General features: G+C 41.8%; 1 protein-coding gene across 2 annotated transcripts in view; it reads left to right on the forward strand.

Moving 5' to 3' along the window:
* The window catches only part of ATG5 (autophagy related 5), a 1,002,579-nt gene that overhangs the window by 719,119 nt on the left and 258,264 nt on the right, over nt 1-25,196 (forward strand). For both annotated transcript variants that reach the window (XM_069606579.1, XM_069606580.1), the window contains exon 7: nt 11,583-11,703. In XM_069606579.1, the coding sequence (XP_069462680.1) occupies nt 11,583-11,703 (121 nt within the window). The remainder of the gene's footprint in view (nt 1-11,582; nt 11,704-25,196) is intronic.

Consider the following 25,196-nt stretch of genomic DNA (forward strand, 5'->3'; position numbering starts at 1 on the left):
GTGGCAGCCATCTGGTGTAATTACTCAATAGGGCATACATGTTCTTCTCTTCATAGAACTTTTGCCATGACAGTAAGCCTTCTTGTGAGTCATAAATGGCCAGCTCTGAGATCTGAAAAGGACCGATCACAACCAGGCCTAGGCTAGTACGCCGACAGTGAGGGCTGCACTCCATTGATCTAGTCTAATGACTAGAGGACATTCCTTAATGCATGTTCATGTAAGTATAGTGTTCTATATCATTCACAAATTGCTAATTAAAACTCGATTCCTTGCGGTTTAAAAAGCAAACCGTGTTTTTAATCAGCTTTTGATTGAGAATATTCGGCTAGTGCCAATGCATTTCATACATAACAGTCCTTCATCAGGGCAATTTATTGATTTACAGAATGACAATTCATTAAGTTACTAGGGCCCCAGGCCCTCAACAAGTTTGACAAAACAGATAATATGCAGTAGGTGACAGTGATCTATGAAAATATTGGACCAATGTGAATAATGCATTAGGACAGTCTATTTAGCACTGGTATTTTGGACATAATGGTGACAGCATGGCAGCATATTTTGACAGCGTGGCAACATATTGTGAATTAGCCAGTACATTAGTGTGTTTGCAGCATTGCCAATAGTTGTTTAATCACAAAGCCAGTAAGAAGAGATGGTGTGGTAAAAGCAAAAGCATTTCACGCGATTGATGTGATGAGGTGTAGAAGATGGAAGCATGAAAAAGGATGGGAAAGATAGAGAACTGACAAAAGAGTAGGTCAAACATAATCTGTTATTGCTGATCTTTTTCAATTCACTAGCTGATATGTCAGTCAGAAAATAGGCATCCTTCCGGTCAGGGGGCCTTCCCCATCTGAAAGGGACTGATACCATATGATGGTTGTCAGGCAGGAAATTGAATGCCATTTCATATTGTGATTCATCCAATAACATGTAAAAAAAAAAGTACCTATTTAAATTTTACATACGGATCATATTTTATTAAATAACCTCTGCAAGAAGGTCATAGAAAACTACTTTTTAAATTGTTCAGGGTGAAAATCTCTCTCAGCTGAATGTAAACTGATTTTATTTCATATTATGTTAATTATGCAAATTAGACAAATGTAGATATTTTTGTGTTGAAACGTTACACATTAGTGATTCATATATGCCCTCTAGGCCGATATTTTGAGATGGGATTAGGATTCTTGAATGAAAGTGTCTGAGATAAAGAAGCAAAAATCTGTCTCACACACGTTGGATTCACCTGAGTGAGAGCAGTTTGACAATCTAATTAGTAGCATGATCACAGATTAAAAACTTGTTTTAGAAAACCACAATTGTTTGTTGTAGAAATATCCAAAATGACATCACATCAATTGGGAGGGAAATTGGTTTTAGAAGTTACTCCCATTAAACTGCCCTCATCATTACTATACCTACTGATTACGAATGCGATGCTTCAGTGCAATATCACTTTTGGAACATTATCCAATCGCATACCTTGACCAATTATTTTAGAAAAATGATATCCACCTGTAAAGCAAGGGGTTTCTAATCTATAAAAGTCCAAATTTATAGATTATGGGAACTGACCCACTCACTCGCTTACTCACTGACAGGGATGGACTGGCTGACAGACTGACAGGAAGGAGAGGAAGGAAACTTGACCAAAACAGAAAGGTCAATGGAATAGATTGCTTTAATTTGTACACATTTTGGATTACAAGCAGTGCATTGTAAGAAAGGCCCACCTGGAGTTAAAACCCCAAGCATTCATAAGTGAAAAAGAAGGCTAAGCCCATCTTGCTGATTGATGCTCGCCTGTTACCAGAGAGGGAGTACAGAACCAACCATTAAAAGGGCTCTCGCCTGTCTGAGACAGCAAAATAAATGTTATGCAGGTATAGTGCTAAGGGGAAATGTAATGATTGAAGGGAAATCTACTCTAAAGACAAATAGATTACATCCCCGCCCCATTTTTTTTGTGACAATACTGAGGTTGTATATAAATTGCCTGTACATACTGGGAAATCAGTAAATATTTCAGAAGTGTATTTGCTTTTGGAATTATGGATTTGATAAAATAGGTCCAATGGTGTGTATATTGGGAGATCCCCGACTCCTCCTCTGTGCAATGTGCTAGCACAGAATGTAGGCCAAAATAATATATTGTTGTACATACCTAGTAAAATAATGCAATTTAAGTAATTTCCTAGTTGCACAATCAAGTAGAGTCCAGTTAATGGTATGGAACCACTCAAGACAAAGCGGGGAAAGGGTTAATAACTGCATCCCATTTTCCCACCTTTTAAGTTGCCCATTGCAAATGACGAATGCACTCTAGAATAGAAACGCCATTAGATGGAATCTAGCAAACATGTGTGCATTTTTCTTTTTGGCAAGCGATTTACATGCAGGAATAGCAAGCATCCTGTTTTTAAATTGAGTGTACTGGAATGCTATTTGTGATGCTGAGATGTCTATTTGTTAGAGAGGGGGTGATAATTGTAAACAAATAGAGCTTTAGGTAGGCAGGGAGGTTCTGTTTTAATTTTGCTTTGATCATATTAAAGATTTCTGCTGAATTGTCATACACTCTTGAAAGTGTGTTTGTGGTAAACCAAACGTGTACATATGGTGGTGAGTTGGCTTTAAAAAGTCTGCATTCAAGTTAATACAGCTTTGACCATTCAAGTGACCAGTGTATTGATCATTCTTCATTGTAGTAACCATTGACATTGGGAGTTCATATATATATATATATATATATATATATATATATATATATATATATAGAAAATATATAGTGTGCTTTCATTTAAATTCATTTCATTATTTCTATTACTTATAAATAGACTTTCTGTGCAAAACTGTGTGTTTCTCGTCCCAAAAGTGGACTGAGGCTGTGGGAATCAATGCTGTTAAACTGCTGTGTTTCAGGTTCATATAAAGAACTTTATTAAATAACTATAAATTGTGCATGCCTGATTTGGGGTGGGTGGAAAATTCCCTAGAACTAGTCGTCGTCGGTTTAAACAACCTACAGATGACGAGACAAAAAAAGAATCCCAAGGAAATTCACACAAAGTATGGCCTTTAGTATCTCTGGGAAGATGCCTCACTCCACATTTGACACAGTCTCGCTAAGTACTTTTGCCATCACTGCAGTAGTTTTGTCATTGACGCAGACGCACCTACCATGACTATCACCTGACCCAGACAGAACCTTCTAAAATATTTCCAGTCCTGGCAGTAACCTGAAGTTGGCCACCTCCTTCACATGCCAGTACCTTTCCAGATGAACATTCAGATTCACACTAGTTCATTTATTGTCCAAGTGTCCAGGCCATATGATGCCCCCCAAGGCCTCAAAAGCAATGTCAGCAATATTAGTTAATGGCAACCATCTAATGCTGCACCGTCGTATTATTCATTAACATACCATCAGTTTCATCAACTTAGGTCTCATAAGCCGTACCAACAATCTTGGTGGATGTGGTCCTTTAATGGCATTCATATATACAAATGCATTTATATAGTTATAATGCCCAAGATGAAAAGGAAAGATTTTGTTGTACAACAGGATTAGAGGAAACATAATACAAGGGTATTGGTGAAAGACAATCAACATGAGGCTGATGAAAGCTGTTTCCAGAGATGGGTGGAAAGTATCTAGTATACCTACACCTTTTGTGTGGGTGCTTTGTGGAAAGGGTAAGAGGGGTTAGTTATGTGATTTGTACGACGTCTTACGTTGCGAAATTCACTTACTTGGTGAGTGAGGTGACAAAGTAGGTGGCTGTCGACTAGTTGGGTTTGCTCTCGTTCAAGGCTGTCAATGAAGGGACAAGGCAAATAATGTGTACGTTACCTCCTACCCCGCCTCACACTGAAGAGATGAACTAAATTTGAACAAGCATTGGCAATGCCAACAGTTTGGACTTTTGTGTAGGCATGGCAAAGGCACTTGGCCAGGCACTGCAGTATGGGTATTAACTGGCCATTGATGGTAGCAGGTACAAAATCGTGCGAATACCATGGCATCTAATAGCAGCGCCTGGGAAATGCCTATTACTTATACACAAGCCAAAACTGTTGGCTTTGCCAAAGCTTTTTTTTAACAGGACTTCAGTGAAGGACACACATAGTGCCTATAAATTGAGTGGCTGAAGGTAGACCGGGTTAAGACATTTGATTACACCCGTACTGTACAACAATTAAATAGTGAACCCTCAGAAGACCGCTATGAAAAATCACTGGCAGGCACTTTGAGTGCAAAGTTTGATTGTAAGGCTTGATTAAAGTGAGCTGAGAGAGTTCCCGTGGGCAGGTGTTTTGGGCGGGGAGTGGCAAGAACTCGATGGGAATGCCATAGGGATTCTCATGGCATGGGGCAGTCAATGGGTGGGAAATAACCAAACCACAAGCTTTGTGACCCTCCTCAAATGCAATTTCTCCCTATCTGTACTTTAATGCAATAGTTTTCGGTTTATAGATGGCACAAGCGCCCCTAATAACCCAAACTCGAAGTTACCACTCCTTTTCAAATACAATGGCAAATCAGCGATATTAATGTGGATTGTCCACAGAAAACACAAACATGCGTTTCCAGTGCTCACTGCAGAAGGCATGTGTACCTTTTAGCTATCTAGGCACAACACTTGCAAACATTCTAACAGCCATTAATTATCCTTTTTTGATTTTATTCGAGTGCACATTTATGGCACAATAGCATCCCTGCGGGATGAGCTTCCGCTGCAGTGGGATGGGTGTGCAGATCTGCATCTCAAAGCTCCGACTCTTGCAGTGCCACCAGCTTTGAGCTGAGTGATCACTGCACATTTTTAATGCCGAAAACGAAAATGGCCAATTTTTTTTTTCCCCCAACATTTCTCTGCAAGTATATTCCGGGGAAGACCCGGCATATATAAATATAAGGGGAGACCGCCCCTCATACTCACTTTATATTTTGTATAAACCTCCTCACCCTCCGCCCATATAATGGCGGGGAAATGTGCATTTCGAAATGCGACTTTTTTGTATTCTGCATATTTTCGTTCGCAGTGATGGCATGGTACGATCCAACCCTGCTATTTAAGGACTAGGGGGCCATTCAATGTGTGTGGTGCGCTAAATATATGGTCACTGTACCTGTATGTTTCTATTGCTCGGATGTCATGGGGCTGCATCTCAAGGGCTGCTTGCGCGGTTTCTGCATTTTTCTGATAATGCAGATGGTGGAAAATGGAGAAAAGTGTTACTGAAATAGGTATAGCATGCATCCCCTCCGCTGCGTACCCTTGCCCAGTCTTAAAAAGTAGCTCGTAGAGCTAGAACCCAGATTCGACTTTTAGGGCAAGACATTATCCTATGACATTATTGCTAAACCCTAAAGCTGCCTCACGCCAACATGTAACAAAAAAATGAATGCATTGTCACATGCGACATCCTGTAGCGCAGTGCATGGAACCGCATGCAGTTGTTCTGCAATCATTTTCGTCTATTCGTTTGCTTGCTGTGGGTTTTGGAAGGGGCGAGTGTTAAAACACTGGTGAAAGAGTTTAATAGTCTCCAATTGTCCGCCATCTTGACTAATTGGCAACAGCTGTTTTTGATTGCTCGAGTGTGTGCTGTTTGTATTTTCAGGGTTGAGTGATAGTTACTTTTTGCAACCTATTTATGATTGATGTTTGGCTCTTGCGGGCAATTTATTTGCGAGGTGAAAAGGGCATGAGGTGAAATCTGGGTTAGATTCCTTCATTGAAGGACTGAAGGAGCTATTGATGTCAATGTAAGACAACCTTTGTTTTTGTCATGACATTATAGATCCAGTTTAAGCTGTATTTCACTAAATTGTGAATGGATATTCCGTCAGTAGCAGAGGTAACATCATTCCTAAATTATTTGTGTTGGTCATTAACAGTTTATGGAAGCTGAATTGCCTGCAAAGACGAACCAAATAACAAGTACTCTTTATGCCACCTTCCTGTTGGTTTAGGGTATATATAAGGCCAGTCGATTCATTGTCGTCAGCATAAGTAGAAACGTGTAGTTGCACAGCCTTTATAGATAAGGGGTGTATTGCCCACTTTTATGCCCTAAAAATAGGCATATGCTCCCAAAAAATGAAAATAGGAAGTACAAATACTCCCAATCAAAAATGGGAAATCAAGACATAGGAGCTTGTGCCCCTGCTGTCGCCCAAACAGACCCATGGGTGTGTTTGGACCAGTAGTTAATGTAGTACCACAGGAAGAAAGTACTATAATTATGGAAGAGGCCAGCTGTATCTTTTAATGTGTATGAATAACTTGGTCCAAAGAGGTTTTTATCACAAACACATTTCTGTTTGTACTCATTTATAAAATACTCCCATTGGAAATGACTTATGCTTTTACCCCCAAAACGATCATTTTACTCCCAACTTTCAAACATAGGATTTTGAAGTGCGAGTATTTTTCTTCCTATCGGGTGCACTGACGATGCATCTTGAAAGCAAAATATTTTTTACATTTCAGCAATTCCTACTTATTGGCATTTATGTACTCTGTTTGATGCAAAGCAGCTCCAACAATTATCATACTAAATCTGCTCACTTGCCCCATTTTGTTCCGATTACCGTCCTGTCTCTTCTCCCCTTTTATTTTCCCAATCTCTTCAAAGGCCTATTTTTAACCAACTCAGTGTAATCTCTCTCCCCAATACCCCTGCACTCCCCTACATTTGGGCTTCTGCTGAATGCACTCAAAGGACAGTGCTCTTTAACTGCATAAATGTTCCCATCATAGCCATATCTTCTCCAGGGCGGCCTCTCGAATGCATTGGACACTGGATCTGACACTCCTGACAAGTGCCAAGCTGGACTATCGCTAGTGCTTTTGTCTGCCAACATATCCTAGTGGTACTTCTCCATCTGGCTTTTTTCTGTGTCCTTCCTTGCAGAGAGTTTCTGCTACCAACCCTTTGTTCTCAATATCAAATATTTGTTTAATTCCTCTTCCTGGCTGAGTTACCTCATACTAGTGTGCATTATCCACCTGACTTTCAGCCAGCTTATACCAAGTAGCTTTGTACTGCTTAATAATCAACCTTGGAATATTGATTTTCTTTTCGATTTGATTATGTGAAGAGCATGTGATCACCCGACAAAGAAAAATGTGCAGTAGGCACGGCCAACATAAAGAACCGCAATCAAATGTGGACACTGCTGTGAGTTTGAATCATTTGGGGATCCACAGGAGCAGAATGACCATAGGGTTGAGGGTGCTGGTCGCAGCAGTATGGAACATCAGTAACCATTGGATACCGTCTGCCCTTCTCCACAGTTCAACTCTGCACAGGCAAGGAAAAAGCACACGGACAAGGCACTCGCCACCAGCTCTTCTGTCGCTCCTGTATCTCAGTGTCGTGCTCTGCCAACTCCACCCTGATCTTGTGTCCCTACACAGCTCTCCATAAATGGGCTTAGGCCAGAGTTTCTATGTCCCTGCCGCTCTGCTCACTGTGCGATGACAACCGTCCTCCATGCCATCCTCAACGTTGCCGCTTCTCACACGAGAACACGGTTTTATGATCTTTTATATAGTCAGGAGTGGCGTTTGAATGTGTTAATCCTGCAACAGCAGTATTATGATCTTTTCAAATACATGAATCTTGTGCATTTGTTGTTTCACGACTATGAAATTCACTCGTATTAATGATATGATGCAGAGTAACTGCTTCCTGCGATGTACACTATTTCAGGTCTAGAAGATAATATTGCCTCAAATTGCATTTTTTTCACAAATGTATCGTTTAAATTTCTTCCATCACAGTATTTACACTTCAGATTGTATCATGGAGACAAACTAATATAAAAAATGTATAGATTGGGGTTTTGATTTATCATGACCACCGGCATTACTCTGGGCATCCTTTCATGCCATTGTTTTTTTGCCCATCTCTGCCATTAATGTTATGTTATGTTAAGTTATGTTAAGATTACTTATAAAGCGTGCATTTGCCCTAGATCATCATGGCGCTAGAGAGGAAAGGAGGACCCTGATCACAGCCTAAGAACGCAGAACACATTAATCACCATAGTTAAAAAAGGTGTTTTTAAATCTTTCCTAAAGGCCAGATGGTTATAGATCTTTCAGTTCGACTGGCAGCTTGTTCGATAGCTGTGCTGCTGTAACAGAGAAGGCCCGTCCAGCCGATCGAGAGCGACGAAATGATGGTACACAAAGCAAACCAGCCGACTCAGATCTCAAAGAGTGGGTGGGGAGATAGCGAGAAAATTTGCAGCGCAAGTACTCCGCTCCCTGCCCATGGAGCGCTCGATGCACCATACAGAGTGCTTTACAATCAGTACGTTGGGCTACTGGTAGCCAATGGAGACGACGGAGGACTGGGGAAATATGAACACAATACGGTGCCCCCGACGCTACCCGAGCTGCAAAGCTCTGGAGACGCTGCAGTCGGAGGATCAGTGCCTTAGGCTGAGCAAGATAAATTAAATTACAATAATCCAATCGACTAGATACAATAGCAGACACCACCAGTGGCCGCAAGGGAGGTGGTATAAGATGTAGTACTTGTCTAAGGATTTTCAGGTGAAAGAACCCAGTCTGGCAAACAGATGAGATCAGGGCTTCCTTCGATAGAGTGGCTGTCATAATGACTCCCAGATTATTTACCTTCACAGCAGGCACCGGAAGAGGAGAAAGGCCAAAAGGTCAAAATCCAAAAGTGAAGGATCAGAAGGAAAGCCCACCACCAGAACCTCAGTTTTGTCCCCATTCAACATTAGCCAATTAAGGCCCATCCACTCCCCCACGGCCGTCAGGCACTTATGAAGGCAAGACGACACTTCAGTCTGATCGAGATCTAACCAGATCAGGATCTGGGTGTCGTCAGCATACGACTAGCACCTGAAGCTGAAGAAGCGAATCAGGCGCACACTAAGGCCCAAATGTATATGTTAAAGAGAATGGGTGACAAAGCGGATCCCTGAGGTACACCATAAGTGAGATAGGAAGCTTTAGAAAAAAGAAGAAAGCAGAAGGGATTAAGATCTGTCTTTAAGAAAGGAAGAGAACCAAGCCAGGACTTGACCGGATATGCCAATTTGAACCAGGCAGGATAGCAGGGTAGGATGGTGAACCGTGTCGAAGGCCACTGACAGTTCTAATATCAGGGCTCCGACACCTCCCGCATCCACCAACCTGGCCATGTCATCCTTTACAGAAACTAGGGCGCTCTCCGTACCCCTGCCTGGCTTAAAACCAGACTGGGCTGGGTCAAGACAGTCGGAAAACTCGAGAAAAGAAGACAGAAGAGGAGACACCAGTGATTCAAGGAGTTTCATAAGAGCAGGTAAAAGAGAAATTGGCTGGAAATTATCTGGTATGGAAGAATCCAGGGAAGGCTTGTTTAGAAGTGGAATAACTGTTGCAGCCTTTAACTCAGGTGGAATAAACCCTGTTTGGCAGTAGGCATTAACAGCCTCCGTAATCACCTTAATAGCACCACATCAGAGGGTGCACTAGATTTAATCTGGAGAAGGGCCTTAAGGACTGACTCTTCAGTGAAGAGAGGGAAGGAGGACCATCGTGGTTGTGAGGTATCAATAGCTGTATCTGAGGAAAAGTTGCCAGGCATCGGGGCATTAGTAACTGGAAGAGTGTTCACAGAAATATCCATGCGGATATTCTCAATTTTCCTAATGAAAAACTGAGATAAGAGTCTCACAACTCCTGAGTTGGCTTAACCGTGGGTAGACAGTTAGCTGAGGAAGATAGAGACTTGACCACGGAAAAAAGGGTTTTGGTTTGACCCAAGTATGTTTCAGTTCTCAGGGCAAAGTGAGATTTTTTTTTGCTGCAATAATCACAGCAGAATAGGCCGTGGAGATGGCTTTATACATGCACCTCGGCTGTGGGTCATAATTACAGCACCATTTGCGTTCGGCTTGTCTAAGCTGCAGTCTAGCCAACTTCAGTTCTTCTGAAAACCATGGTTCAGAAGGAAGCCTGCAAATTTGTATAAGCCGCATCGGGGCTACTTCATCGGCTGCTGCTAAAATAGAAGTGGCCAGAAGTGACAATGAGGAGGCTGAAGCCGCTGCACATTTCGTTTTAATGGATGATGCTAGCGTTTTGAAGATTATCCAGGCGCCAAGCCCGTTGCCAAACTCTAGCCGGAAGCATTTTAGGCTGCTGTTGAAATGGCAAAAGTGAGCAGGTCACTAAATAGTGATCTGTCCAAAGAATTGGCTCAGCCGATTGAAAGGCAAGTAAAGTTTTATTAGCCAGCACTATGTCAGGAGTATTCCCTAGATTATGGGTAGGGCCTAGCACATGCTAGTGAAGATCCAGATCCATCAGACTGCATATTCAACTTGGTTCTCCCAATAATGGGAACAGTCTAGCCCGAAATGCTACGCCACATCTCCTTGGCGTAGGAGTGCAAGAATGCCCAGACATGTTTTAACTTGGTTTTATGTCGTTCGTGAGATGCAGTTGGGTACTCAATGGCACAGAGTAAGGGATTCTCGTCTAGGCATACCACCCTCTCACTTAAGGAGACAAACTGAAACCCCTACAGCTTGTTTCCCAGTGGTGTAAATGGGTTACACATGCTGCCATGGAATATTTCCAGAGCAGTGCTGCTGGTTTTGATTAATTCAAAAAGTTCCATGCATTACTTTTTAGTTTAATTTCACTAGTCATGAAGGCTTTGCATAGACATGGTTTCCTTGCTTGCTGCACCATAGGGAGACATGCTTGTCTCCGAGTCTTTTGCTATAGATATAGGAATCCTAAAACTGACAAGGTATCACAAAGGCCACCCTCAATAAAGCTGAGCATGGTATCCTTGTCTCATGACATTTTTATGTGGAGAATGTAGATGTACCATGTTATTACAGCGTTAGAGAAACGTTTTCCTGAATCTGAATGACCAACAACATCTACTGGAGAGGCATTAAAGGGTTAAAATAAAGAGGAAGGGGGGCCCTGGGAAGGAAGAAGAGGAGACAAAAGACTTTAAATAAATCTACTTTATACACTGGTTCTTTCTTAACTATAAGTTTCTTTCATAAATACTTTGTTTAACAAAAAACAAGTCTCCTCGGTTCAATCTGAACTCTCCACATTTGCATCTTGTCTTATTTCTTTTCTGGTGGGACTGAAATCGTGATTGACACCATTTGCAAAATAGGCACTGCCCGATATTGTAATATAACCTGTTTGCTACGCTTATAAATGAATTTATCATCAATCTTGATGTTCCCTAAATATTCAGTGCCTTGGTTAAATATTATTCACACAGTATGGCCTTGTCCTTTATCAATGGAACAGAATCTGAACGTTTAATGGCATTCTAACCTTTTGTGGACTTTCTTGCAGAATCGTGTTGCTGTGGTACGCTTTGTTCCACTATGATGTCCATCAGATTGTCAAATTAAAAAGAATTGCATGCCTGGTTTTCCCCTTTGACATTGCTGATAGAAAAGTTACTGGTACAAGGAAAATGCGGAGGGATGAGCCATCATGTGTATTTAGAGATAGGTTGTAAGTTTATTTAACACTTTTTGTGTTCTTGAACAGCAAGCTACGAGTGACCGACCTTTCATTCAGAAATTATTTCGGCCAGTTGCATCAGATGGACAACAGCTCACACTCGGCGATCTCATTAAAGAAGTCTGCCCTGCTGCAATTCCTTCTGAAGGTATAGTACATTTCTTTCATTGTATTTGTTAACGTTTACCCGCTCTAACTTTGTCTGTACAGACCCCCACCCGCCCCAGGGTATGGTGGCATTAAATGTACTTGTTTTTGCATCATGATGTGGTATGCCTTGACTTCATATTTCTGCGTTTGACGAATTGGCCAAAATGGCTATGTCTTTTTGTTGAAAGGTTTTACCCCTTTCTTGCACATAGGTAGATCCCTCAAATCACTTCCCCTCCCTCTGTTACTTCTTTTTGTAAATTTGTTTTAATTCTTTTTTTTCTGATATTTGCTAATCTTTTCCTGACCCCATTCTACTTCTATGAGCACCATGGTACTGGTGAAAGGGAGTTTGTAATTCTTTACTCAAAAGTGACTTAATACTGGAGCCATTCGATTGATGAACCTTGCAACATCATAGAGGCAATAAATTGTTGGATCTTAAGTCTTACAATACCAAAGGATATATGGACCCAAAAACACAACGTTCTAAAAAATTGTGAAGATGAACAATCACATGCCTCGATCACCCTATTGTTTCGTAGAGCATGCTGCACGTTTTCGCAATACATGTGGGGATAGGAGGAGATACTAGGACAAGTGTAGCAACAGGGGAGCGGATGAATTGCCAGTAGGCTCCGAAGAAGTTATACAACGCCCAAAGAGCCTTACCTAAGTTTAACCACTCTTTGTAATATGGACCAGTGTTGGATTATCCACATCATTGTTTCATGGCATTCCCTGTTTTGGTCTTTATAGGCCGGAAGCAGTGTTTGACTCAGGAGGTCACAGTACCCATGACACTTGCTTTTTACACTGGATTATTATCCATGATGAGTAGATCTGATCAGGGAATTCCATTCACACAATACTGCATGAATCAGACTTCATCTAACAGGTGAAGCCAGAGAATCTTCTGAAACTGTGAGTGGTGTAGCTCCAACCTTGTTAGGTATATGCATAAACAATCCAAGTAGCCTCTTAATAGCTTGACAGGCAGATGCACCCAAGGTGGGTGTCCGTGACACCCTGTTTGGCTATTTTCCAATGGTGTTTTTCTTATTAAAAACACAATGAAAAAAGTTATCCCGCACCTTGAGGTACTGCCTCCACAGTGATGTGATTCTAAAGTTTGATATATCTAAGGTGATTTCTGCTTTTATTGACCAGAATGTTTTGGAAAGACAAAGAATATTTTGCTAATTAGGGGTGCCTATAACAGAAACCCTAAATTGCTAAATGGATCAGCGCTATTGAGCAAAACTGTGCAGAAATCTTGTGTAATAACCAAAAGATTGGTGGTCAATTATTGCTCCAGGCTGTGAAGTTTCCTGCCTTTGAGCAGTCTCTTTGGCAATATATGGCTCTGAAATCTAGTGCTATGTTCTGTGGTGAGTTGGAAAGAGGAGGCTGGCATTAATTAAACATTTCTATCAGGTTTATTCAAAATAATAAAGAAAATGCCTTTCTTACCCTATGGCTATAAAAAATGTCCTCTATCCAAAACCTAATCTCCCTGACCCTACCATTAAACCTAATAACTAAAGTTAGCTAAAAGAATTTCTCTCTCGGCTGCTTCCCTTCACTGTCGGTCTTGAGGCTTTACTTAGTTAATATGTGTATCAGATGAAAAAAGGTCATCCTCTAGAAATAAATTCATTACGATGGTCTCTTCCAGTTCTCAGTGTCTGATTTTATGAGCTCCTGCCAACTACTCATAAGGTTGGTTTTCCTGATGGTATACTGCTTATCGGTATTCTCAATACCTTCCTCTGCGGTTTTCTTAAGATAGTCTCTTACAGTCCTTCCTCTGACTTTAAGTATTTCACTATCTTTCCACTGGATGGTTTTGGTCTTTGCTATATCTTTACCATGGGTGAAACACCACCACTTCTGGGATCTCTGTTTCTCAAAGTCTTTAATTAATTCCACCACTCTTTTACATTTAACTTTGGCCACTTTTTCCATTCTTCATAGGATACTCTATCCGGCCTTCTCAAAGCCTCATGCTTAATATCACCACTCGCTTTCCTTGTCTCCTTGGGATATAAATGTCTGCTTTTTCAGTGTCCTAATATCAATATCCTAGTTTTCACAAGTTACTTTCCTTAAGATATGTTCCCCCGGCTGGCTCCAGAAGAGGGAGACCCAAATGTGGCACTTGTGACCCCCACCTGACTTGCAGCCCGAAGGCAGAGAAATATGAGATGCACATCACTTGTGGCCCTTCCTCGCCATCATTGATGTATCTCAGATGTGAGAAGCTTTATTCACTCGGACAGCCATTCAAACCGTACCCAATTGACGACATGGAAGAGGATGCAGTTGTCATCGATCGAGTAAGTTGACGGACTACAGACCCGACTGAGCTGATTATTTCATCACGGTCATCACTGGCATTACGACATAACTGCGTTGGACATGCAGCATATAGGCATCCATGCATGAAGCTACACAAACACTTTAATGTATTGCTGATAGACACGAATCAAATGCTTATGACTCATAGTAGTTGAAGGACTGACACACTTACATCAGTAAAACTTCAGCTACGAAGAAACAGCAAGACACCTAAGACTACAAATATATAGCTTGCTCATGCTTAATTTGTGACTAATATGGACAGCCATAAGAACAAAGATGGAAGCCATAGGTGCATTGAAGTGAACGGGAAAAACAAAGTGAAACCTTAGAATACAGATAGGGGCAGACAGACAAAGCTTCCAGCGCAGTCACTGTGCACAGCCTTGCTTTGGACAAGCAGAGACAGAAAGTTTCCAGTTTACCAAGACAATAAAGCACCTGCAAGAATACAAGCTAAAATCCTCATAATTACAGACAGAAGAGAGCTCCATTTCGTGGTCCCTAGACACGTGATCTGAAAGAACAGTACATAGCCTATTCATTCAAGGTAAATGGAGGAAAGTTGTTCCCATCGAACCAGAGTTGGAAACATACAATTACTTTGCAGGTTGAAAGCTGACTGTCTCGGGCCTAGGCGATCAGAGATGGCAACTTGTTGGGATCACAAAGCACCTGAGTGATTGTTTCTATTGCCTTGAAATGTTTCACTCAGCCTGGTAGCTGTCCATGGTCCCAAGACTCGGAACATCTGTTCTGCCCAATCCTTAGCTACCTTTCACGTTAAGGCACACTGTTGCTGTCGCCAATTACTTTCCTGCTAACCTGCAACTTTGTATTTGTTAAATTTACAGGTGGTCCTAGGAGGAGCACCAGATATGACTATCCAATGGTTATACTAACCCTATGTATTACATATATAGCTTTCCTGAGCTGACCAATTCCCTTCCCTTATGTTTTTTGGAATGCAAGCTGTTTTTGTGACCTCATTTACAGTTAAAATGGGGTGACCCACGTTTAGAGGACGAAAGCCTTTGGAAATTCTGTGCTGTTCAATTGCGATCCCTGTTTGATTGATAATAAAGACAGTAAACATTGCCCTATGGTTTGAGTCTTCCATTCTTGCAGCAGGGTTTTGTTGGGGCCCAAGTACCCTCTTTCTGATAATAGGGTTAGCTGCTAAGAGTGCCCCTACCGCTCCTTTACACTCCCCTGCCCTGCCTTGTTCCGCCCCAGTACATTCGTTCCTCACGGGTGGCGTTTCGGGGTTTGGTGCTCGAACAGGTCTCCTGCTCTGGTTGGTCCTCCCTGCACGCCAGACTTTACAACTGCTCCACTCCTAGAGCTTTTGTGGCTTGTCGTGCTCTGAGGGTTTGCCAACAGGTTGTTTCTGGTCTCCCATCTCTACGGGTGTCAGTGTTGCTGGACTGGCCGCAGCCCCATCACTGTGCTTTTGTGGTCACGCCACTACGTTGGAATGTCCTCCACACTTTGTCCTAACAGCAGCTCTTTGGCTGTTCAGAGGTTTTCGGCTTCAGCGTCTCGGTCCAGTGATCTCCGCTTCTCAAACTGATGTAGCTTTGTCAGAGGGCTTCCCCAGAATATAACTCTCTCTCCTCTCTTCTGTTCCACTCGTCCTGCTGGCATGCAAGTTCGTTCTTAAAGGGGTATTCCCTTTTCCTTCAGGCGTCGTGGTTGATCTAGCATTGCCTAGAGCCAAACAAAAGGAGGGTATGTTTTGCCGTTACTGAAGGAAGTCCCAAATATGCATATAACGTGGCTTGCATAGGGAGTTCCCTTTTGGAATTACGGTCCTTGTACCCTAGGAAGGCTCTTGCAGAGCAGGCTCACGCCCCTAGCCTCAAAGGGGGTTGGTCCTCCTTGGTAAGAAGGAACGAATACTCTCAATTCGTCACAGCTCACATATTTCTACTGGAAACTTCTGAGATAGCCTTTTATAGGTCCTTGCTCAAGTTTCCAAATGGTGCTCCATCATTTTCCATAAGTGAGTATGTGGAATATGGCCAACATTAAGATACTCCCTCTTCTCCAAAGAGTTAGATTACTGAGATTTGAACTGACTAGTCCTGACAGGATGGCTCTGGTTGGTATGGTTAATTGGGGGGCGAACAAAATGCCCTGCCGCACGTGTGTTAAAATAAATGCCAGGTCAGCCTACCTTTTTAATTTGATAAACCTTATTCTTTAACTGTATTGAAAGTTTCTTTGAATGGGTGACCTCCAAGCTTGTATTTGCTATAAGACATAATGGGCTGAATGGCATGGACTTGGACATTAAATCCTTTTAGGGCAAAGAGGAGCGGGGGGGGCAGGAGTTGCTCATGGTCCTGGTAATGATACAGCCCACTGGGAATGGCTTGCTAGTCTGATACAACAGCGGTACCAGCAATGTCCCTAATAACATCTTTTGTGTTCTACGGTGGAACACCAGAGGCCACTCCCATTTGCACTATCGTGGTCTATTTGATCACATCGATGGGTTTCATCTAATAGCACTGCAGGAGACATGGATGGTTGACTTATTAATTGTGGATGGCTGGTCCATTATTAAATAACTTTATTGAAGGCCGATAACCTCTAACACACAATAAACCCTCTCTAGCTCGGTCAGAGGGAGACCAAACATATATGTATATAAGAGCAGAAAGGGAATTCCTACCTGGTTCTATGTATACTAAATTTGCTGATGTATACTACACTGGGTTAGCGAGAGAAAGGACTCTTTAAACTGATGGTCTTTGAAAAAATAGACTCAGTATTGGTCCAATGTTACCAAAAAAGATTTTTATAAAACAGTAGTTAATAGAAAGTTACTCATTAAGAAATTATTTTCATAAAATGTTTTAGACTTAAACATTACATACATGATGAACAACAAAAAACAAAAAAAACACAACTAATACAAAAAAAGGTGACTACACTCAAATATTGAACAACAGAAAAAACACCCAAATGACATAGTACAATAAATAAGCTCATCGAGTATATCACTCAAATGACATAAAACAATCCCTACATGTTTCAGTTCTTCCAGGCTGTAATTGCATGAACTTTCTTCAGGGTCGAAGACTATATTCCTATTAAACACCATGCATTCCAGGGCCACATGTTGGTATATATTCCATAACATGAAGCAAAAAATTGCTCCTAAAAATGAAACGCATAAGAGACCTTTAGAGCACACCTATACCCAGTTTTTTATGTGTACTCTGACCAATGCCCAAAACGTGACATTACTAACAATGTATCCAAGGCCTCCCCAACACATCAGGGCCACTGGACCAAGTCCAAAGGTAGAATCACTACCTTGACCATCACATATATAAAGCAATGTACCAATACTAGCTCCAAAATTCCTCTGTCAATCTTGCATTAATTCAGAAAAGGCTCAAAAGTAGCCGGAAATCTCAAATAGACCTACAAGCAAAACAGAGCCCACTAAATCAATTGTGGGGAAAGTGGAAAACAAAGAAAGTGTGGCAAAATGAGAGGGGGCACACACTATTCAGTGTCATATTCATAAGACTTAAACATAATCATCTCATACCAGCTAGTTCCTTAGATAGTACACAAACAATTAAGGACGATATGTGGCCAGATGCCAATCCTAAATATAAAACATGCAACGTAGTCACCTCCACCTCGTGAAGTCACCCTTCTTGTATCACTCTTCCGTACTGACCCCACAAGTTAGTGCAAACACCCTAGCGCTTGACAATGTGAGCCACGTGTATAAGTATAAAACACGTGTAGAATATAAAATACAATACCTCCACAGTAGGCTTCACAATGTAAACCTTCATCACACGGTCGGTTGCGGAATTAAATTTTTCGTTCCTCGTAGAGTTGCAGCTAAGTGTAAACACACACAGATGCAATCACCTATGATGTAATCAGGCGTCGAACATTAAATGAATAGTATCACATTGCCAACGCACACGGCTGGACATACCTTTCACGGAAGAAACACCATTCTCAGAAAAACAACGGGGGCGCGACGTGCAAGGCTCCCAACAGTCTCTCAAAACACTGTGCCTGTGATCTCAGGACGTCACGTAAAGAACGCAGTAGAAAAAGGAGCCAGTTCATAGAGAAAGAAAGAGGACTACCTACTACCTCGTACAAAACAATTAAAGCGTGAGCTGTGAAACGTTCTTCCACTCCATCGCTTAATAGGTGAAACTATTGCCATACTCCACCCACGGACAAAACATAGCATCAGGAATAAAACACTCAATTTTTGAGAAAACGTACAAAATGGACCACCACAACAACAAGGGGGAGATACCTAATTAATGTATCCATTCAAATGTGATGCAGACCAAAAAAATGGGTCCTAGAATGCATGGGAAGCGGCAAAAAGAAAGCCTATTATCAGAACGGAAAAAAGCTTCAGTATCATGTTTGTTTCCCACACTGATATACATCTGGAGTGGAATGTGCACCCTCATTAAACAACATCTAATGATTTAACATTTTTGGAAAACAGACCTATTGGTCATAAGGCTGCACATATATGATCAATGACAGCAAAATGTAATATGATGTACTAGATGTGTTACAAATCACAAAACAGGTAATGAACAGGTGCATATAACATCACGTCTAAGATGGTAGAGTAAATCTAAACTGCATATTATCACACTAAAGATATCATAGGTATCAAAAATACATCCGCATATGATCAACAAACTCAAGTGTGGGTATGGTTCCATTCAATTTCTTCATTTAACCCAAGTACATGACTCTGACATTTGAAAATCATTTTTTGTTCAAATAACACCAATTTTTGATCAGCTATTACCTCGTACTTTTTTCAAAATTACCCATCTGAAATCTTCATGAGAATGTTTCATTTGGACAAAATGTCTGACTAGGGGGGCTGTCATTATCTGGTTCTTGATACAACTACGATGTTCAATCATCCTAGTGCGACATTTCCTGTTGGTTTTACCGATGTATTGTAGACCACAGGGGCACGTAATCATGTAGACCACATTCTCGGTGTTACAATTGGTCATTTCACTGAGTACCCACGTGGTGGTGGTGTTCAATGTAATTTGTTTGATTTCTTGAGTAGAAGAACACATTACACATTGTCCACAAGGAAAATGGCCCTTAACAGCTGGCATCCCCTATGAGTGGTTTGTCTGGGTCCTTCTGTTTATTTAATGGATATGCCATTACAAATCAACATATCTCTAATATTTTGGCTCTTCTTGAAAGCTACCAAAGGTGAAGGTATAGACGTATCGTTATACACTTTTTTCCATGTTTTATTAATAATACCCTTGATTCTATATGACAAATTAGAAAAGGTATTCACGAATACAATTCGGTTCTCATTCTTGTCCTTTTTAGTTTTTTCCAGTAAGGCATCACGATTATTGTTATATGCTCTCTTCAGGGAGTGTCTAACAAGTTTCGATGGATAGCCTTTGCTCAAGAGTTTTAGATAAACTGTGTGCAGTCTCACTAAAATCTTGTCGACTGCTATTCCTTTTCAATCTAAGGAACTGGCCAAATGGCAGGTTGTTTTTGATATGGTTAGCATGATGACTTGAAAAATGGAGAAGCGAGTTCTTGTCTGTCTTCTTATGATATGGTTTCAACTTAAGTTTACCCATATATTCAAAGATAGTAATATCCAAAAAATTATTCTCCTGCATTAATCTCCTTGGTAAACTTAAGAAACACATTTTGAATGTTCAACCATTCCACAAACAGATCGGCATCCTCACTGGAACCTTCCCACACAATGAAGATATCATCAATGTATCTTAGCCATTCCACAAGGTGTTTTTGTAAGGGTTGGTATCTGCATAGATGACTGACTTTTTAAAGTACTCCACATACAAATTTTCAAGATTGGGTGCCATGGCCGCGCCCATAGCAGTACCTTCAATTTGTTCAAAAAAAGCCCCTTGAAATTGAAAAAAGTTTTTGGTAAAGGCAAATTCGGCGCACCACAAAATGAAGGCATTGCTCACAGGGTGACTGTCTTCTCTATCCCTTAGAATGTCCTCTACCACTGCAAGAGTGGCTCTCTGGGGAATTACTTATACAGAGACTGAATATCAAGACATATCAAAAGGGATTTGCCATGATGAAAAGGTAGATTTTCAATTTTATTGATGGCATCGGTCATAGCCCTCAAATAACTCCTCATTTTCAGGACAAATGGTCTTAAATAGAAATCCACAAATTTAGACAACGGTTACAGTATGGAGCTCACTCCGGAGACAATAGGTCTACCCAGGAGGATTTACAAGGCTTTTGTGAACTTTAGGTAAGATATAAAAAAACGGTACTCGCCCTTGTTTGCGAGTAAGATATTCATATTCTTGCTTGCTTATCATTTCTGCCTCATAAGATCTGGACACTTTCTCTTCAATGACCTTCATCATATTGGTAGTGGGATCAGTTTTGATAGGCCGAAAGCTGCTGATATCGCTAAGGAGGCGTTCACACTCCTTTACATAGTACGTGACATTAAGGAGAACAATCGTGCCCCCTTTGTCTGCTTGTCTTATTATGATATTCTCAGTTTTAGCTAATTTTGAATTAAGAGCTTGTTGTTTGCTACCAAAATTAGAATGGTGAGGAATACCATGATGCTCAAGTTTTTGTACTTCTCTCAAAACCTGTTTCTCAAACACTAAGGATTCGGAGGTGTAGCTACTGGAGGGTGCATTGAAAGTGGATTGGTTCCTTAAACCAGTTCGATTAGAATTCTCGTACCCCATATCATTCTTAAAGAATTCATTGAGGTGTACCTTTCTCATAAAGGTATGAAATTCAGATCTAAATTCGAATGGATCATGGAATTTGGTGGTTAAGAAATGTAAACCTTTGTTCAAGACTTCCTCTTCTTCTTTCCTTAGCACATAATTGGACAAGTTGATCACCACTGATTCCTCGCCCTGCTGCTTGTTTGTATCTGATAGCCCCAATTTCCGCAACTGCGACCCTGTCCTAAAAAAGGATGTCCTTGTCTCTGTTGATTCATTTGTCGTTGTCCTCGACCTCTACCTGGTCCATTATTCAAAAATCGGCCTCAAGGGAAGACCTAAGTGCAGCTTGCTGATTGGTATGACAAATCCACACTTGCTCACAGAAGTACACTGCCCATCTTCGAATATTCTGGTTGACAAGATATCTCTCATAGATGCTGCTGAGCAGAAAGAAATCTACATCATCACAATATATGATCCTCCGTACCCCGTAGCACATGCAGATGTCCTTAAAGAGTTTGAGGAATGGCTTGAATATACCACCATCATCTCCCCCATAATTATTTGTGGCGGCTTTAACTCTTATTCCAAGCAACGATAACCAAGATCAGATGTCAAATGATACATTTTTCTCTGGTCCAGCTGAAAGGAGCCGGCTTTGACAATCTTGAGTAAAAAACGACAGGCCTCTAGCATGGAGAACAGCCATAAGTATTGTTATGACAAACTAATTAGGAACAAAAAAGCCACGCACAGAGAGCTGCGTAGCTTGGCCACAAACAAGGCCCACCATGTGGAATATGTCCTTGCCTGGGGAACAATAAGGGCAAATTATACTAAGTGGCTACGACAACACCGCCTGTTACGGGAATGTGAAAAATGTAAGAATTTCATCTGGAGTGTCCAAACAAACTCTAGGAAATTCTCGAAAGTTGTCAACAAACAGAATAATCAAAATTCTTCGACAATCAATGCCTGAGATTGGCTGTGTTGCTTACATTAATAACATGCTCGGAGGCACCGAGTTGGACCAACCGATAATTCCAGCGCTGTCTGGCTTTTGGCATTTTAGTAATGGTAAACAAGAGATGTCCAGACTGATAAGTCAGAGTAACTCATCATGGGCTCTGGGCCCCGACATGCAATGCAATCTTTTGATAAAAACCGATATTGAACTGTGGTCTAACGTCTTACACCAACTCTTTTCCTGCATTGCTACCACCCACTTACTCGGTCATGGCGAGATGGTATCTTCGTCCCTGTTTTAAAGAAGGGCTTTCACCTTGATCCAGGTAACTATCGACTCCTGGCTATGTTGGATTCCCTTCTAAAGTATTTGCAAAGATCCTGCTTGAAAAGCTGATAATTTGGGCGGAGACGAATGCAATGATACCATAGGACCAAACAGGGTTTCGCAATGGCTGCTCAACATCTGTCAATGTATTGGCACTCACTACGATAATCCAACAGGCTTGGCTGATTCAGAGATGGCCCATTTTATGTGGCATTTGTTGATTATAGTGCCGCCTTTGACACTGTCAACCGTGGAAGACTATGGGGTAAGTTGTATAATTGGGGGATTCCGAAAGGCTTATTGAAGATGATCATGAAGCTGCATGAGGAGACACGAGTTAAAGTACGGCTCGAGAGCAACAGTGGCACCTCTTGTTGGATAAACACAAAATTGGGCCTCAAACAGGGTTGTACTTTGGCTGCACTGTTATTTAACCTGTATCTTTGTGACACAGGGCAAGCACTAACCAACTTTAGATGCTTACCACCTTGCCTGGGTAATCGAAAAGTACAGTAGTTTGACTGAGCTGATGACATTGTTATACTTGACCTAACGCCCGGTGGCTTACAACTTGCACCAGACATTCTCCTTTCCTTCTCTGAAGCAAACCCTTTAAGAATTAACACCACTAAAACCAATATTATGGTGTTCAATCCTCTGCACAAAAAAGTGACATCTGCTGCCTGGAATTTCAAAGGGGCCCCAATCAAAGTCATAAATCAATACACCTATCTGGGTATCATATTCGATGATAAACTAGTGAGTATTCCCCACTTGAGTGTGCTCAAACCTTGGGAGCCATACATGCACTTGCCTCCAAAGGAGGGGGATACTCAGTGGGATCTGTGGTCAACCTATACTCGATGAAGATCACACCTATTATCTGCCACGCTGCAGAGGCATGGGCTCTTGATTCTATGGAGGCGATCTCCAGAATTGAGTCGATGACCCTCAAACGGTTATTACCTTTACCGATTTGTTTCATTTGTAATGCTATTACTGGTATTTGGCCTAATGCCCCCAAGTAAACGTATCATGTTGTCGAGTTTAGTATTCTATTGGAAGCTAGCCCTTGCTGCGAGTAGTACTCTCATGGGTCTGCTCTATGAGGTGACCCATACTAAACTTGAATACATGAAATCCTCATCACTGGGAGCTCTTAAACGTTTGTCTGAGCAGTGGTTTGGGAAACTTAAAATGGATCCAATTGAAATGAAACTTGGCCATTTTAAAAGTACTAGGATTATGTTGCTGGAGGTTCATATTCGAGATCAGCTGATAGTTGACTTGGCATCTAAACCAACTGCGGAGTGATTTTTTTTTCCTGATTGATTGATTGATTTATTTACTTATAGAGCGCTTTAAACCAAGGCGCTGTACAATGGAACAACAAAATACAGAGTAATAACAATAACTTTATGAGCAAATTACAACTTGAATCATTCAGCAAAACAGTGCAAAGAGCAATTGACTGAGGGGGGGCAGTGGAGTGGGAACAGGAGTGTTGGCGGAGGGGCAGGGGAATGATTGAATAAATGTAACAGGAGGGGAGGAAGAATGTAAAGGTAGAAGGGAGAGAAGAATTAAAAGAGGGGAAAAACAATAGGGGGGGAGTAAAGAGGGCAGGGGGTGCTTCAAGGTGGGGATTGGAGGAGGAGGGATTTAAGGGAAGTGCGAAATGAGGTGAGAGAAGTGGAAGAGCAGACTGAGAGGGGGAGAGAGTTCCAATGCAGAGGAGCAAGAAGTTGGAAGGAGCAGAACCGGGAGGAAGCACAGGGGGAAGGGGGAACAGGGAGTAGGAAGTGGTCAGCAGAACGAAGGGGACCAGAGGGGGAGTAGAAGGGGAGAAGGGAGGAGAGATAGGGAGGCGCAAGACCATGGAGGGTTTTGAAAACAAGGCAGAGAAAGTGGAATTTAAGTTGTAGGTGGAAAGGTAGCCAGCCAAGGTGAGAGAGCGAAGCGGAGATGGAGTCACGGGAGGTAAGGAGACAGAGGGTACGAATAGCAGAGTGGTAAATAGATTTGAGAGGGGTAAGCTGAGATGAGGGAAGACCGAAGATTAGAGAGGAGCAATAGAAGAGGCGGGAAAAGATGAGAGAGGAGATTAGGAGTTTGGTAGCATGGAATGTGAGGGAGGGATGGATTTTGCGAATATTGTAGAGGTGGTATCTGCAGGAGCGGGAGGTGAGTGAAATGTGTTGCGAGAAGGTGAGAGAAGAGTCAAAGAGAACACCTAGGTTGCGAGCATGAGTTGAGATAGGGAGATTGGAAGGAGGAAAGTGGATGAAAGGGGGAGGAGAGGGAGGAGGAAGAGTATTAGAGGGGAAGAAAAGGACTTCGGTTTTATCGGTGTTAAGTGAGAGAAACCGGGAGGACATTAATGGCTGTGAGACAAGAGGAGAGTTTAAGGTGGAGGTCAGGTGTGAAGGAGGAGAAAGAGAGAAAGAGTTGAGTATCGTCGGCATAGAAATGATGGGAGATGCCAAAGGAGGAGATAACGGGGACAAAGAGGGAGGTGTAGAGAGAGAAGAGAAAAGGACCAAGTACAGAGCCTTGAGGAACACCGTAACTAAGTGGGAAGGAAGGAGAGGTCTGGCCTCCCCATGAGACAGCAAAGGAACGAGAGGAAAGGTAAGAGGATTGCCATTTTAGGACAGGGCCTTTGATCCCGAGGGAGGAGAGAGTGTGGAGCAGGAGTGGGTGATCAACAGTGTCAAAAGCAGCAGAGAGATCAAGGAGAATAAGGATAGAGGATTGCTTTGCATGACGAGAGGAGGGAGTTGAGAATAGAGATGAGGGCCGTTTCAGTGGAATGTTCGGGACGGAAGCCAGATTGGAAAGGAGGAAGGAGGGAGGAAGAAGAGACAAAGGAAGAGAGTTGAGAGTAGACAAGGCGTTCAAGGAGTTTAGAAAGAAAAGGCAGAAGAGAAATAGGTCTGTAGTTAGCAGTGAGCAGTAGATCAGCAGAGGGTTTCTTGAGAATAGGAATAATCGTTGCATGTTTGAAAGCAGAAGGGAAGGTAGATGAGGAGAGGCAAGAGTTGAAGAAAGTGGTAAGGTAAGGGATAAGAAGAGGGTAGA

This window comes from Ambystoma mexicanum, chromosome 4p (genome assembly GCF_040938575.1).
Source record: "Ambystoma mexicanum isolate Mex_15411 chromosome 4p, UKY_AmexF1_1, whole genome shotgun sequence".
In the NCBI taxonomy this organism is placed as follows: Eukaryota; Metazoa; Chordata; class Amphibia; order Caudata; family Ambystomatidae; genus Ambystoma; species Ambystoma mexicanum.